At 36.2% G+C, this 17,928-nt stretch overlaps 1 protein-coding gene across 1 annotated transcript; it reads right to left on the bottom strand.

Moving 5' to 3' along the window:
* Window positions 1–10,086: 10,086 nt before the first annotated feature.
* On the bottom strand, window positions 10,087–13,333 carry LOC147864634 (ADP-ribosylation factor 1-like). The gene is made up of 6 exons (XM_087318741.1): window positions 12,933–13,333; window positions 11,597–11,667; window positions 11,301–11,420; window positions 10,837–10,955; window positions 10,374–10,455; window positions 10,087–10,293 (listed from the first exon to the last, which is right to left on the bottom strand). The coding sequence occupies exons 1-6, from the start codon at window positions 13,078–13,080 to the stop codon at window positions 10,288–10,290; spliced, it is 546 nt and encodes a 181-aa protein (XP_087174867.1). The 5' UTR covers window positions 13,081–13,333; the 3' UTR covers window positions 10,087–10,287.
* Between the last annotated feature and the right edge of the window lie 4,595 nt (window positions 13,334–17,928).

The following is a 17,928-nucleotide window of genomic DNA, read 5'->3' as shown; positions in this document are numbered from 1 at the left end:
TTTTTCATTTTTCCCTTTTTTTCCTTTTTTCTTTTTTTTCCTTTTTTTCCTTTTTTCTTTTTTCTTTTTTCCTTTTTCTTTTTTCCTTTTTTTCCTTTTTTTCCTTTTTTCTTTTTCCTTTTTTCCTTTTGTCTTTTTTATTTTATTTTTTCAATTTATTATGCTTTGGAGGAGATAATGGAGGGGAGGTCCGTCATCCGACGTGGCATCCACATTCGCACGGTCGTCTGCAGACGTGGCACCCAAGCTTTTCTTTGTCCAGATTTTTGTCCCCCCAACTCCCCCCCCCCCCCCCCCCCAAAACCCTAGAAAAGCTTCATTCAAAAAGCAACAAAAAAAACAAATTAATTAACTAATTAAAATGGAACAATAAATAGCCCCGGATGATCCATGATGCCTCTAGATTCCTTCTGCCTCACTTGGCATGTCCCATCACCCGATAGGTTCCGTCACTCTATTGGCCACATGAACTGGTCGGCCTCCCAACAAACACACACACCCCAATTGTCCACCCCAACTTCCCTTTGTCCGTTCGTCCATGTCTCGTGAAATGTCTTTACAATCGCTCCACCCTAGGATCCCTCCATTTTTCAGGTGGGATCAAACACAATCAATACCGGAAAGAAAAATGACTTTTCTTCGTCCCAAACCTCCTCCATCTATGGCTTCACATGATTCCCACCTAACTCACTACGACCCCCCCCCCCTTTGTTTGTTTGTTTGTTATGAACGTGTGTACTCGTTCATTCGGCTTCACTCCCATTGTTTGAGAGACTTTTCTTGACTCCCCTCGTGCATGCATTTTGATAGGTTCCTCTATTGCCCCTACTATTGTTAGATTATCCGTCATTTTGGATGTGTTCATGTGTAAGAGAGTGTCGTATAATCTCTCTTAACAAATGGCACTCTCGTAGGTTTCTTGATGACCCTTCTTTTATTTTTAGTGGGCCATGCTCACAGTTTTCGTGTTTTATTTATTGGCTATCAGTCATGATGATGATGTGCTCACATTCAAGCTCCCCCGTGGACCACGAGTTCATGTCTTGATAATGTCTCAACGTTCTTACCCAATGATACCACAAACAAAAGAACCCATGCATACAATTTATTGAATCTATAAACAATCAAGTACAGAAATGTTATTCAAAGAATAAACGTTGAGAATGTTTAAAGCACATTGATGAACATGTAATCCTAACTTGTTAGGTCAGAAGAGGGAGTATTGTTAACAAGAGACAATGGCTTCTTTCCTTTGGATATCTTGACGTTCATATGTTTTATAAGTATTAGGGATAGATCCATTCATGATAAAGTGTGGTAATGAACACAAGTCAGGAAGAGAATAAGAATGAAACAACAATATGCCTTCTTCAAATAGCATGTGACTAAAATAAAAACCAAGGTGCCTCTACATAAGCTATATGATGGAAGTCATTACTTCTCTTGTGTAGCTTTTCACCTACTGGGAGAGAATGTTCACGTTCTACCTTGGATAAAGCAAGAGAGATTGAGATTAAGGTTATACATAACATAGATTTACTAATTCCTCACACTTCTATACTAGAATTATGAGGATTTGGAGAAATCTTTATGCAAATTCAAATAATCTATCCTTTAATGATAATAGCCTTGTCCACGTAAAGTATCTTCCTTTCACTTGAAAACACATTGTTTGCCTGCTTTCTTTTTGTTTATTGCAACATTATTCAAGAAAGTGTATGATTTCATTATGTAGTCAAATCAAGAAGAAAAGTATTTGCCTAGTGTCATGCTTTCATTTTTATTTGTGAATCTAACTATAATATGATTGTAGTAAGTTGCTCTAAAGTTGAAAGTGATATGTAAAACATATATGAAAAGATGTACATATGCTTTTCTTCAAAGGGAAAGTCATAAACTTTCAAAATGTTGAATGCTAATTCGTTCTTTTTAACTCATAACCTTCAATATAAACAGAGACATCATATATTTGAACCGTGGGCTACAAAACACATAATAATTGATGTAGTTGTGTAGAAGAAATATTCATTGAAACAAAGATATTGTCCTGGGCATCATTAATGTGCACACCATGAACATGGGCATCATCCATATAGTTGGGAAGTTTCCCCTCAAAAATAACATTTGTGTGGATGCCTTCTTAGGCATTGGGTTGCTTGAGAAGAACAATATGTTATGACCTACCACAATAAAGTTGCAGTAAAGTTAATTATTGACACACATAGTTAGTGCTTGGGCTACAAACATTACCAAGTTTTCAATAAATTCTGATAATTCTCTCCCTTTTTGGATATCAAAACACATTAAACTTCTAGATGCAACATAAAGTAGAATTAAGGATAAATTCAAAGTTCAAAGGGTCCCCAATTTCTTGTTGAGAAATTACCAAGCATCTACATAACATTGGATTGCCACACTACCATAGAAATATAGGGTACATAATTGGTACACTCTACCATAGAAATATAGGGTACATAATTGGTACACTTGTATTCGTTATGTAACTTTTCATAATAAAATACTAATGAAATTATTTATCTCATAAATAACCATATTCATAAAAAATAAGTCATGAGAAGCTTTGAGTGATGAGCATATATATTGATAATACTAATTCTCAAGGGGACAAGCTTGATATCGCCCCATGTACAAAGAGTACTTTTGATGTTTTCCCAATAAAAAATCCACATATACTCATTTCCTGGAACTTGACGAACATGATATTGGAAGTCTAGATTGAACACAATTCAATTTGTCTCTTGCATAACACTAAACTTGGTCGATTAATAGCCAAATTATATGGTCAAGTGTTTACCACGAGGTTTGTGTGGTAACAAAATATTTTTTGTGTGTATGGCACACTCTTTTCTTACATGCCATATAAAGAGAATGTCGAATTACATCAAGCCTTAGGAAGCATTGTCTTGTTGATCATGAAATGATCTACAATTATAGAAGTTATAAGCATTTTGCCCTTTTTCTCTTCTTATTAAACTATAGTTGCACCTAAAAAAAAGTTTCCTTTTAGAGCACTACATATAAAATTCTTAAGCACAAGCAAATGTATTGTTGTTTGGATCCCCCACCTTCATCCACATTTTAACAATAGTTAAAATTTGTGTCCCCATATAATCATGGTATGCAAGATGTATTTACCAAATCATGGCAGATTAGATAAATAAATATTGCATAACATGATTTTATGGGGGCGATTTTTTAAACTATTGTTAAAATGTGTTTGAGCACAATTTGGGCTCCATAAAGAGAAGGGTTGGCTATTGTAAGGAGTATATATTGGTTTATGGTAGCTGTAAAAGAGATGATAAGAGGAGAAACTAGAACATGATATTCAATGCTAAAATGAGATTTATAGATTTGAAAGCATTGAATATGCACGTCCAATGAATTATAATGCTAAAAGAGAATATTGTGTAACTTGATCTAGTGTGCTTGTCATAATTTTGTCACATAGTTAGAAATGTGTTTCACTTTCATGTCACCAGTCAAACACCAATATATTTACGAACCAAAAACTAAATGTTGATTTATGTCATATCTACTCATTTGTAAAAGACTGTCTCTTTTATAATCAGCGAGGAGATAATCTGTCAACAATTTACCCACACAATGTACAACTGTGCCATTGGATTTTTTATTAAATGGGAAGGAAGTCTCTCATCATAACTATTTGACAAATACAATACTGTGGACAACAATGAGTTCACAAATGTGTCATGTAAGGCTATATTATGGAAATTCTCATTCAAATAAAAAAATCATGGCGGTATATACTTGAGCTTGCCATTACGATAAGTCTCAAGCAATGTGTTTGATGATTTAGTACTTAATTCAAATCCCTCATTATTTTAGTTTGATATCATACACATTAATCATTTGACCTTAAAATTTTGGTTTGGCAACATTGACATTATCATTTCCCCACAACACAAGGATTGTAAACAATATCATTGAGCTTTTAAAAACAATCCCCAATAAACTATGATTATTTAATCTGACCGATGTGATTTCTTTTCTGTTACCAAGATTAAAAAACATGTAGATATTTTCATGTTATCATTATAAAAAGTCCCTTTTTGAGTTCTTTGGAAGTTTATTAAAAAAAGGAAGTACATATGAACTTGGACTCCAAGTAAAATCATAGAATGCTAGTTGCCATCTTATAGTTCATAACCTTTTTGTTGCTTCAATAATGTTTATGATCCAATAAAGGTAATCTCTTGGCAAACAAAGGTTTATGATTGGAGAGTAATGGCTATCCAAGTCTTTTAATAGTTCCATAACGTCAGGATAGCATGATGGAGCACGAACGAGGATAAGGTGAACCAACAATTCTTTAAGTATAAAAGGCCGAGAACAAACGGTAGCTACAATCCTAATCTGATTAAGGAGGATGAATCACTGTCGGAGGATGTATCGGAGATCATGGAGGCAATCATAACTCACTATAGTGGGCTACTCTCATCTAGTTATAGTATCCCCAAACAACCTTCACTGGCAGAACTTGTACTAGAGGGAATGCAACAAAGAATTTTAGAGGTTGCACAAGTTAATTTGTCCAGGCCACTCTTGGAAGACGAAGTGTCAGATGCTTTGGCAGGTATATGTAGAACGTCTTGTCTAGGCCTTGACGGATTATCAAGAGATTTTTTTGAAAATTTTGCACAAGTTAATTTGTCCAGGCCACTCTTGGAAGAGGAGGTGTCAGATGCTTTGGTGGTTATATGTAGAACGTCTTATCCAAGCGTTGAAGGATTATCAAGGTATTTATTTGAAATTTTTTGGGAAGTGATTAAGGTTGAGTTGGTTGCTAGTCAAAATGAGGCATGGGATGTTGGGTGCTTACCTGAGCATTTTAAAGAGGGGCTAATATTTCTAATTCCTAAGGTACATGGTATAATAACTGATGTGAGGCAATGGAGACCGATCACGTTACTCAATTTGGCCAAGAGGGGCAAACCCCACTTGCATGCACTAATTAATGTTGGACATACAAGATTCATGGAAAATAGATGTATAATTGATAATATGTTGACCTTTTGGGAGGGGATTGCCTTGGCAAAGAAAACCAATCAACATATTGCATGTCTCATGCTTGATTTCGAGAAGGCATATGACAGAGTGCAATGGCCTTTTTTAGACAAAGTCATGGAGAGGTTGGGTCTACCCTCAAAATGGAGATGAATTGTGTTGGCCCTTTACAAAGGAAGCTTGAGTAGGGTGTTGGTGTTAGGGCATCGAGGCCCACCAATTCCATTATGCAGGTATGTCAGGCAAGGGTGTCTGTTGTCCCCTTACCTTTATTTATTTATTTCAGAGACATTCTCTTTCTTTTTAAACATACTGGATTTAGGAATAAGGGGATTAGTTGTCCCACATGTGTGCAAGGATTTGTTGGACTCAACGTATGCAAATGACACTATGCTCTATATGCAAGACAATGGCGCTAATTTACAACAGGTCGAATGACAGATTGAGTTGTTTTGTAAAGCATCAAGAGGGACAATTAATTGGAACAAAAGCAGAGGGCTCTGGGTAAATCCAAACCCATGGCCGCTTTGGTGCCCTAATGCTAATTTTCAATGGGTCCCCAATGGAATGGCTGTTAAATATTTGGGCTTTTTCCTAGGAGTTGAGATTCAGAAAAATCAATAGTTGTGAAAGAAAAAATCAGAAAAAAGCTTTGATTATGGGCATAAGTAAAGCTTTCCCTTGCAAGTAGAGTGGTTGTGGTAAACCACATTTTGTTGGCCACCATGTGGCACTCGTTGGCATGCTGGATGTTAGACAAATCTTGCATAAAAAACATTAAGGCAATGGTGAGAGGGTTCCTTTGGTCGGGTAGAGACCATGAGACAACGTCAGCTAAAGTGGCGTGGAGTTATTTAATCAAGGTGAAAAATCAGGGTGGACTTTGGGCTGGTGGATCCGGTTCACCAAACTAAGGCTTTACTTGGTAAGCTCCTGGTGTGAAGTCTACAACTTGGACTAGAATTGTGGAAGTTGCTTCTTAGGGATAGAGCTGAACTCTAGTGCCCGAGGAATGGCGGCCCTTGGAAGGCAAAGAAGTGGTGGTTGTTCAGTCCAAGCCTAAAGTTAAAAGAACCGACTAGCATGGAGGACAGGGTGACCCACACCATCATGAGGGCCTAATTGAGTTTAAGAGAAGGGTTGGTCTTAATGCAACTGAAAACGATGGAGGAATAGCTCAGACAACCGTTGTTTGGGAACCCCAGGATTAGAAGCGAAGATGGTATGATGCTTGGCCAGAAAAAATATTTGTCATGGGGCTAGATGTTAGTTCAGTAAGAGACGGGGAGGTTTTCAAAATGAAGAGGAGGGAGGGTTAGGCTGGTAGTACTTTGTTTACTGGTAGGCTGGAAAAGGTGACCCAGTTGATAGATAAGGTTGTTGATGGTCTAGCTAGGTTGAATGACGAAGAGGGGGCCTGGTTTGGGTGGTTTGTAGGTGAAGATGATGTACAAATTATTCATGGCAGGTGCCCATCTAATGAGTATCGTTTGTGGGGCAACCTAAGTGCTTTGACATACAATGGCCAGTGATTGGCAGTGCAGGTGGTAGTGTTGGAATGTAAGAAGTGGCAAGTAAACCTGGACCCTGGGAAGCTGGAAACTGATTGTAAACTCTGGATATTTGACAACAAGCCCTTATGTGATTTGGAATGGGATCCACTAGAGGTATGGTGGCAGAAACTGAGAACGAACAAACTGAAAAGGTTTTTCGAGTACAATACTAAGCTAGGAAGGCAAATCATTGGCTCCAAATCAATGGGTGTTGCTCAAACTCACAATAGTTTGAGGGATAAAGGCATATCTGATGACTTGTTGAAGTTGTTTTGGAGGAGACTATGGACGTCCGACATGCCAGAAAAAATAAAGCTTTGTTTGTGGCTTCTTAGCCATAAGGCGGTACCTGTGGGGGAGTGGTTGATGTGTCGTGGTGGGGGAGGTTGGTTGCAAGATATGTGGACACTCTTTGGAATCGATTCCTCACTGTTTTTGGATTGTGCAAAGGCGATTAGCATTTGGGGTGGAAGTCTCAAGATTGTGGCAACATGCGGTGTGAATGAGAGAGTTGTATGGGGGTCCTTACAAGGGCTGACGTTAACAGGGGAAGGTTGGGCGGAACAGTTAAACCCCCATGGTCATGGATTTATAGTGCAGGGTGGTAATGTGTTTCAATGTGTTGAGTGCAAATACAGCTGGTACTTAGCCTTCGATCGCTACCAACCTCACAAGGATGTCATCAATTCGCAGGTGGTTATTAAGTAAAAAGTGTAATATAAATGGCTACCAAACCAAAGTTCTTCTTTTGAACTTGATTTTGTAACTGTACCTTCCATGTCAATAAGATTTTGTTTTGGAGTTCGACCTGGCACAAACTCTGAATTTTTTGAGGAGATATGGATTATGGTGGCTTGCTTAACGGTTTGACACATTTGGACCATGCGTTGTAAGTGTGTTTTTTAGCAACACAAGCTCCCAAGTGGTGAGGCGTTGCTAAACATCTGGTTCGAGCTGGTATCTTGGTTGTGAGGATGGTACAACTCGATTCAGGGGGGATAAGATGAAGCAGAAAGAGCTCGGTCAAAGTTTCTGCTGAAATGGGGCAATTCTCCTATGGTGGTCAGATCATCATCAAGGCCTAAATGGAACTACCAAGCACCCAGATGGTTGTTTCTGCCAATGGCTTCCATTAGTGACCAAGAGCTGTAAATATGTATAGTTGTGTTACAAGTTAGTTACCATGTTAAAAGAGTTGATGGGATACTTTTGTTGTAAATGAGGGGGTGGGGACTATGATCACTTTGGTGAGAAGATCAGAGTGAGTTTTGCTGAAAATTGTTGGTCTTTGATGTACTTTGCAAGCTAACTAATGCGAAGTATGTTTTATTTGGAAAAAAAAATAGTTCCATAATGTTGACATCGTTCCTTAAAAGAATACAAACTATAAAGTTTTTTTTTTATTAATGTATGTCAAAGGGTGAACTATGAAGCCTTACACATTGTTCAATATGTTAAATCTGCATAATTTCTATGGCTTCAAAAACATAATTCGAGGAGGCATGTCAGTGTCATAACTCTATTAAGCATCCAATACGTACACAAAATTTAACATATAACTTAAGCATGTATTGGAGTTATACCATAAAATTTAATTGCATTTTCTCCAAGGTATAATCTTTGTGAGCCATCACAATTATTACTACAATACAAGTTTAACTATAAAACATTTGTACCAATGCATCTTAAGTTTAAGATAAAAATGCATGCTATGAAGACATTTAAGTACTTGTGATGTATAGTACTAGCACATTAATGCAATTTTGGGGGTTGACCAACCTTTCGAATAGGTTGGTGGGTATACATGTGTGTGCTTGTCTGCATCAATACTCTCTTACTAATTTCTACACCTAATTTTGGTAAGGACGCCACCCTCTATTATAGAGCATGGGTATTGTTGTGATTTATTACAATATCAATCATCCTCTTCACGTGACCTTGGTGAGTGGATGCCTTCACTCCATAAAACCAAGAATATTGTGTTATGAACTTGTGATTTGTGATGCCTAAAGATGAAGTGAAAACTTGCAAAAAGAAAAGTAACGTGCAAAATTGTGCTCAAAGCGTCAAAAGAAATATAAACCTTGACCCAAGATATAAATGGGGCTTGAAACCACAACTTTAGATATTGTGCTTAACATACAATAGTATGTTAGTATGTGTCATGGTATCTTGCCTAATGATAGGACGATATGCAATTTCAAATGGTGTATTACTTACTTAATCTCAATAACCATAATGATATCATGACTTCAGATGGACTTTCAAGAACCATAATGATTTCATATCATGATTTCAACATTCCTCATTTGAACTTGGTAAATTGCATGCATAGTGCCATTGACATATTGCACACATTGTATCTATTCCACGTTATCAAATGTAGTTAAAATTATAAAATTTTGCTTTGAGATTTCGTAAAACCTCAACCAAACTTTGAAAAAACACACCAAATTAAGGTTGCTCGTCACATGATCACATAATTTTTTTACTTGATGATAATTTTGGGCATCAACCAAAGCTATTCACACAAATTCTACCCACATTCACAAATCCAAATGAATAAGTCTTACATGGAAAGACTAAGGTTTATAAGAAAAGAGATGATTCCAACAAAGACTTGGTAATGCATACCATTTGAGTTATTGTGATTCTTTTTTATTAAAAATGTTTCAACAATTTGCAAAAGAAATTGGATCTCCTCACTTTGTAGCTTTATCAATCAATATGATCTAAAAAGTTCCTTCAGCTACAATGTGTCACAACCCTCAGGCAATCACTATTGGAGATGAGTCCAAGACCCACATGTCACAAGTGACATGACAAACACACATTTACTCATGGAAAGAGTTACTATGCTCTTCCATAGAAGACCATAAATTCAAGCATCCCTACGTTCGAAAAGGCAATAACACTATGCAAGGCATAGTTTGTGCTGTCATGTCTTTCTTTGGTCCAACCAAGAGGAAAGAAGAGAAAGTAGCACATGGAGGAATAAGTGGACATACTAGACAAAAGGCAAACATGTTTGGGTATAAGATTAGGTACACAACACCATGGTTGCATATTAAGTATTTCCCAATCCATTAACTCTTTAATTTCAAACCCAAGAAGTTTTTTCGTTCTTATGAACAAGTAAAATCCCTTTCACTTATCAACATTCACCCATTGATGATCTTGCCACACTCCATAATTCACCACTCACTCAAGCATTACAATTGATTTTTTACACAAAATAAGAACAAAATTGTACCTTGCTTTAAAACATCAAACCCTGCCACCAAAGAATATTCTATCAAAGACAATAAGCTTGGGTCACACACAACCCATAAACAACGGGCATAGTTCACACAATAATGCAAATTGTGTGGAAAACATCATACTTAGAAAGATGAAAGGAGTGGAAAATGTAAAAAAGCCCCGTAAACTGTAGAGAATGCACTTTGAGCGAATAGAGTCACAAATTTATGTTGACAACAGAAAGAACACAATAATTACAGAGCAATTTTAAAAATATAATATAAATAGGTATTTTGTTTCTTTCAAACAAAAACACACCCATGCCACCGTTCAGCCACAAATTGAACACTGAATGATCCAAATATTAACTTGTAAACTCCTATGTATTAAGGATTGTACAATGATGCTCATATTCATCGTAATACCTTATGGGATATACAATCCTTCATGCCTGCAATGTACACACCAATTTCAAGAAAATTCCTTTGGAAACAAAAACAAGATGAAGATGAAGATCAAAGAGACTTTTACCTTAGTAGCAATGTTGCTGGAGAGCCAATCCAAACCTTCATACAAGCCCTCTCCAGATGTTGCACATGTACTTTGAATATACCTAAAGCATTGGCAAAGTTCAAAAAACATGAAGCAACCAAGCAACAGTATAAGGCAATTTTGCAAATTACAAGAATTTTGGTTGCTCTCATTGGAATGATATGCAATGAAAAATTAAGCAATTCTCTGGGGGCTTGACTGTTTATTAGAAGCAACACATTACACAATTATAATATTCACAATCTGTACTTTTTCATCATAAAAACTCAATACGCTAGCCTCGCAGGAATATGGACAAGGTAAACTTTATACAATAAAAATTGACCAAATATTGGTAAACTAAACTTAGGAGAAAAAACTTACCCCCCAAAATATTGATAGCTACATTGAAAAAAGAAAACAAATATACCAAAAAGCTTAAAGTTAGAGAAATATTGAGTACCAGTGACGTTGGCGAAGAGAGTGGAGACCCAATTTATCAGTAATTTCAGCTGCATTCATAGCATTTGGCAAATCCTGCTTGTTTGCAAACACAAGAAGCACTGCATCGCGGAGCTCATCCTGGAAAGGGAGTTTTAACCCAGCAGTTCATAAATATCAATACATATATAGCCATAGAAGTCAATAATAACTTTCTTCATAAATGTGTTGATCTAGCTTAAATAGCTAACATCAAAATCCGATATGGAGAGAAGTCTTAGGGTTTAGGGTTTCTTGGAACATGGATTTAGACTTTTGGTCATTTGGTTTACTGCCTTTAAGACATTGCAGGGTACGGGATTATATTTAGGATCTAGGTTTAGACTTGGGGGTTTAGTGGTTTAACGTTTAAGGTATAGGACCAAAGGTTTGGGGTTTAAAGAGTAGGGCCTTAAAAAGAAATTTTAAGTGAGATCGAACACTCACCTCATTCAACATCCGATGAAGCTCATCACGTGCTTCAACAACACGGTCCCGATCATTACTGTCCACGACAAAAATAAGACCTTGGGTGTTTTGGAAGTAATGCCTCCACAAGGGTCGAATCTGATCCATGCACATACACTTTCACTTAGATAATCGTGACCTACCACAGACATACAAAACACATATAGTCTATATCTATATGTTTTTTGTGATCCATTATGATGAATGTCTTAGTTAGCAACCATTCATTTTTAGCACAGTTGAAAGTATGTATATGCTAATAGATGGATAATTACCTTGTCCTGGCCTCCAACATCCCATACAGTGAAGCTGATATTCTTATACTCAACAGTTTCAACGTTAAAACCTGATCACGTGGAGAGTTTTGTAAGTAAAACTTGTATCAATCAGGGAAAAGAATAACTCTGAAAATAACCCAGGTTTTTGTTCTTTCCCCAATGTCTCTCATCATAAACACCCAAAAGAGTGAAATCAAAGGGATGATTTGAGTATCATATAATGGCTCAAAAACACATATTTTCAATTCATTATAAAATTGCTCAAATGGCAGATATATTTGCCTTCAAGATGATGGGGGAGGGGGGAGGCATAAATATATAAAGAAAGAAAAACTTTGGGTATTCCAGGGTTTTTTCCAATTGATTATTGAATTAGGTGTGTTAACGCACATTTATGAAATCCTTTTTATTCTTGACTGTTGCAATTTTCTATCTAATATGAGGGCCTCTGGGTTTTTTGAGTCATCATTTACATATTATCTTTTTCAAGATCGCTTTCTCCCATTCATATGCCATTTCTTGAATGCGCTTCTCATTCATATATGAGCAGATGCAGAGATATGATTATTCAAAGTTCAAACCCGAAATATGATGATTCAAACCATACGATATATCATTTAAATTATTGATTCAAACCTTAAATATGACGATGTAAAATGACTCTTCAAAATAGGGCTTGGTTTTTGAATCCTCATTCTAAACTTATATTTGTTAGGTTTAGCATAACATATACTTAGAATGATAATGCTCACTGGGTGGATTGAACTAACCCTTATGTATGATAAATTAAAACCCTAACTTAAGCTTTGGATGATGATCCAAACCCCAAACTATGCTGCAAGAGCCGAAAAATAACCTTAGAATGAAGTTTCAAGCCCTAAACCAACACCTTGGATGTTGATTTTAAACCTAATCTTAAAGCCCAAGTCTCTAAACATAAGCTTTGAATGATACTTATGTCCCTGACCCTAGCCCTAGGCATAATCCAAAACCCTAAACAATGGTTCAAATCCTTCTGACTGTCACAAATATAAGTTTAGAACGATCATTTAAACTCCTAAACCTAGCCCCAAAAAATAGAATCCAAGCCCACGGTAACAAAGACAAGCTTAGCATTATAATTCAAAACCCTAACCCTAACAAATACAAGCTTTGGATGATGGTTAAGACCCTAACACCTAACAAATACAAGCTTCAGAATAATGATTCAAAACACTAACCCTGAACACTAACCAAAAATACAAGATTAGCAAGATGATTCAAATTCTAACCCAAAAAACTTGAGAATGGAAATTTAGAACACCAAACGTTAATACTAAGGTTGAGCTCTTACCAATAGTGGGGATGGTGGTGACGATCTCCCCGAGCTTCAGTTTGTAAAGAATGGTGGTCTTCCCTGCAGCATCTAGACCCACCATTAGGATCCTCATCTCCTTCTTGGCAAACAAGCGCTGGAAAAGCTTGGTGAAGGTGAGACCCATAGCTTTCTGCTTTCCTTCTCCGCGCTCAGACTCACACAGAAAGAAGAGAAGGAAAGGAAAGGAAAACCCTAAACCCTTCTTTCTTTAGCCCTCTATTGTTGTTTCTTCACTCTGTTTTTAAACAATCTTCTTCTTCTTCTTCTTCGTCCTTTCTTCAAATTTGAGCGTGTGTGTGTATAAATTTATATATATATATACACACAAATACATCAGAGACTGCAGTAAATCAAAAGCAGAAATCAGAGTTTGTAGATAGCTTAAGGCCAAAGCTAACAATGCATACATATTGATATATGTATATAAATACATACACATGATCTCCACCTTTATGTATGTGTGTGTGGCTCTCTACATGATTTCTGATTGGGCTCCTATTTGTCCGAGGAATCTTATGATTTGTCGGGGCAGTACCTTGACCGAGCAGTAAAGAAGCCTCCATATTGATTAATGGTGCATGCGCTCGGATCATCCGGCTCGATCTCAGCATTTCTCGTTCCACCTTCCTCGACTCGATTGAATCGTTGGTTTTTAGTCGGGCTCGTTTAGGAGCGTTGGAAATGAGGTGATCAATATTATCGGGCCTCTCGCATGTATCCATGACATCGTTATAACACCGTGTGGAGGGAAAAGGGAACAAGTACATAACATAAGAATAAGGGGTGGAGTCAGATAAATGATACCTTGAAGGCCATCACCACAAAAGGGTATGGAAGTTGGCGAAGAGTTCTTCTTGAACAACCATTACACCAAGCCATATTGGACATGTGTGCAACAACACAACCCATTATGAGAATCAAAGAGTTGATTGTGGCATCGATAAACCATGCCTCAATAGATAAACTTGATATAAATACTATGGTGGTTGAAGAATTGCATAAGGCTTGCCAAAACATGAAGGTAAATATATTAGTGATGTCAAAGTCGACCATCACTTTTTTGTTCACAATTCTTCCTCTTGGTCATCATGAGTGAAACTTATATAATGATAACACAAACGGAGCTGAACATGCCAGATAACAACTTTGCATGTGCATGTTTCAAACATCAATATGGGAAGAAGTTGACATGATTCCTCGTTGTTTGGGCAAATCAAGAATGAAAGCGTGGTAACCTTAAGGCAAATACTTGGGTTTTCAGGGCATGGGATTTAAATACTCTAGGGAACATAAGTTCCCAAATTTTTGTAATGAACTTTTCATCCTAGTAATAATAAACTTTGTTTTTCTCCAAGTGTCTTGTATGAGTTAAGTGTGATTGAAGTGAGACGAAGAAAACATAGGGTGTGACACATGAAAAGAGTTATTGGATAGTGTCATCGAGTCAAAGTTTCTATGTATGCCTATCCTCTTGATACCTCATGAAGGACACTAGGTAATTATTGATTAACCTTCATGCCTAGGATCACTCATAAATGGAAACCAAACAAGAGAGATGAGAACTATAATCAAATCACAAGTTATGTCTACAATCATTGTTTCAAAAGAGTGCCTCCTTTGTCACTAAGCTTAAAGTTACAGAATTGATGACATTCCCTATCGAAGTATCAAGTTCTAGCCCAAAGAGTATCAATTTCAACAATGCCTATTAATGTAGCCAATGCTAATCATATAGTTGGTTCAAGTATGTTCAAGTAGTAGCCAATCTTTGCTCCCACCTCTTGAGTCTATGCCACAATGAAAAACTATCCACATGGGTCAACATTCATGGAGCGATGGTTGACATACCACATAAGTCCAGAAGCTATTTAGAAGGCACATAAGAAACTCATTGCTGCCTAAGGTTGGTGTTAAGTGTAGTCATCGATTATGGTCCCTTGCACACAAGTGAGTATACCACAATACTAGAAGTACTAGCAAGGTGGTAAAAAACAATAATTAGTATCTAAGCAAGTTTACATCTATGCTCAAAGTACAAAAATGAATGTGTTCATGTGGACAATGAATACGTATTTTCTCTCCAGTATCAAACACTCTCATGAATTGTCAAGGGTGCTTGTAGGGAAACACTCGGCATTGGTTGCAAAATCAATATGAGTGGCAACACAAGTATGAACCACTTGATTCTCACCATGCATGATCCATGGACCACACTTTATAGTTGACACCTTTGTTTGCCCAAACTTAGTGGGTGCCTTTCAATCATCATTTGTTGGATTCATGTTGGCTTCATAACTTCCACCTAAATAGATCATTTGACTACTTGAAGTCATACCGAATCTCATTGTTCTACTGGCGTACCACCAATCAACACGATGTTAACAAACTTCTCTACGAAGTTGTACAATAAAGTATACAACATCGATGCACAAAGTAAAAACATAGATAACTACTCGACGTAACTTAATGATGGCACACCTATGAAAAGCTCAAAAGTTGTGTGTTGGATTCACGAAAGGTTTGCTTCAACCCAAATTCATTTATATGACTACAGTTCATACCGACTCTTATTCCTCTAGTGGCATACTACCATGCACACATTTAAACAAACTTGTGTCCAAACTTTCTTGTGAGATCGTTGCATGTTATTTTTCAGTTTAATAAATACCAAAGTTTTCATCTAGAAAGGGCATGAGAATATTTTATGCAAACATTGATGTGGGGAGTGAAAATGCGATTAAATGTTGTATATGCATTCATGGTGGATTTTCCATCAAGTATCGTATGAAAATTACATTGTAGAACCATTTGTTGATGAGAGTTTATTATTTCCTGAATTAAAAAACATTGCAAATTCATATTTGAGATAAGTTTGTTAACATCGTGTCAATTGCGACCCACTAGACAAACGAGAGTAAATATGAATTCATAATCAAAATAAATCAATGTAAACTTATGTCGACCAAACCTAAAACAGACAAGCAACGTACCAATCTCAAGTCAAACTCATTACCATTGAGCAATGGATGCTAAACTATCAAAATGAATAGAAACCTTAATGCGTGATTAAAGGTCCAAAATGTTTTCGCTAATAACATTTAGTCCCATTTTTTAGCTCACTAAAATATTTTTGGGTGTTAAAATTATTCGTTTAGCCCGTAGTTCATCTCTCGCAAGTCATCATGACCTTGGCACACAGATTGTGCACACACTCAAATTCATCATCAAAATCCACACACGCAATCTTTAGATTCTATTTGAAATAGTAATTATACTAGGGAGATGAGAGTAAATGACAATATTCTTTTGTTGCTCTTAATTTTCGGTTTTGATTTTTTGCCTTATGTTGAATGCTTTGGATCATTTCTAGCATGAAATGATAGAGAAAATTGCCACGAGAATAATGGAAATATGTCAATTAAAATTTAAATATAAAGGATAAATCATAACACAATGGTAGTGCATTTGCCTTTTAAGTGAATTGTCCTAGATTTAAACCTAAGTAAAGTCAATCATTCACCTCTTCTATAATTCCATCCAATCACTTATTTGAGCGTGATCTTCTTTATCTATGGTCCTCCCATGACGTCTTTGCGCATTCACTTATCTTTTTTTTTTGATAAGATTCCTTCGTATCAATGAAGGTTACTGATTTTACTTCCACGATAAAATGTCGCAAACATTTTAGTTGGCGAGCATCATGTCATCATTTAACGCACATCATAACACTATGTTGGCCCACAAAAACTTTCATTTTTCCTCCATGCCACAAAAAAAGGATGGATTTGCCCATGTGAGGAAAATTTCTTGACCTCTTTAACAACTCATGGAAGGATAGATGTTGACAATTTGTGATGCACCCAATGAGGTTTGAATACAAAGCTTGAATGTTATGAAACATACCCTTGACGCCGACCCCAAAAGGAGCAATTGTCAACCCATTCTTAAATTATTACACCCAATTACTTGTTGCAATGTTTTGTTGTTTATGTGTGGTCCTCTCATGGACTTGTTTTGCTTACACTATTCTTCTTTATTATTTTCTTTTTGTAGGAATAAAGTTAAATATAACTTGATTCCACAAAATATCACAAACCTTTCCATCGTCTAGTGTCATGTCTTGTGAAGATAGATGTCCATGTTTGTGATGGACCTGATGAGGTTTGAACCCAAAGGTGAAAGGTTATCAACACACTCTTTACCACTGTAAGTCTGTATCAACATGTGAGAAAGTCCAAGGACAATATGTTTTTATTATGTTTCACCATACAAATTCGTAAAAAACATTTGTTCATAGTGCGAGTTTTCATCATTCAAAAAATGCATGTTACATATTTGCTTAATCTCTCATGATACATAAGAATTTGATTAATGTGTGTTGCTTAATGTCTCACCATAAAAATTTGCAAAAAAACATTTGGTCATAGTGAGTTTTTGCCATAAAAAAACATGCCATTCATATTAGTGAAATGAATGTTGTGGTTTTCATAACGATAAACCATCCTTATAAACTAGATATAATGTATAGACAAATTATTCAATCAATGTAATGAAACTCATTCATCAACTGAATTGAAATCAATAACAAACAATTCAATTTATGCAATGGAATTATTATTACTAAAGTTTAAATATATCAATTAATATTTGTTAATAAATCTACTTTTCTTGTTAGTAATTATAGTAATACGTTAGTTTCTCATATATTAGGCCATTTATGAAGGCTAGTTTTGATATTAGAAAAATAAAAGCTCTAGAAGTAGAAGAATAGAACAAACCTAAGAAAAAAAAATGTACATCACATGAATGTACATAATTGGATAAATAAAAGAAAATAAAAAGAAAGAAATTGCATGAATTGATCATTCACGATATAAGATCAATCTATAGGTTGTTCTCTACATTGGAAAGATTTGGTCCATGTGTGGATTAAAACGATAAAAAATTAACAAATTACGAAATTGAAGGTTAG

Source organism: Azolla caroliniana, unplaced genomic scaffold (assembly GCF_043228905.1).
Source record: "Azolla caroliniana isolate FFs.n. ecotype wild unplaced genomic scaffold, voAzoCaro1.0.p SCAF_4, whole genome shotgun sequence".
NCBI lineage: Eukaryota > Viridiplantae > Streptophyta > Polypodiopsida > Salviniales > Salviniaceae > Azolla > Azolla caroliniana.
Note: the sequence above shows the minus strand (reverse complement) of the source record. Positions and strands in the feature narration are given on the sequence as shown.

Excerpts from the sequence above, each read along its gene's own strand:
- LOC147864634 (XM_087318741.1), bottom strand. The coding sequence starts at position 13,080 with ATGGGTCTCACCTTCACCAAGCTTTTCCAGCGCTTGTTTGCCAAGAAG. Across the intron at positions 11,668-12,932 it reads CACCACCATCCCCACTATTG|GTTTTAACGTTGAAACTGTT; the intron begins GTAAGAGCTCAA and ends CCACGTGATCAG. Across the intron at positions 11,421-11,596 it reads ATGTTGGAGGCCAGGACAAG|ATTCGACCCTTGTGGAGGCA; the intron begins GTAATTATCCAT and ends TGCATGGATCAG.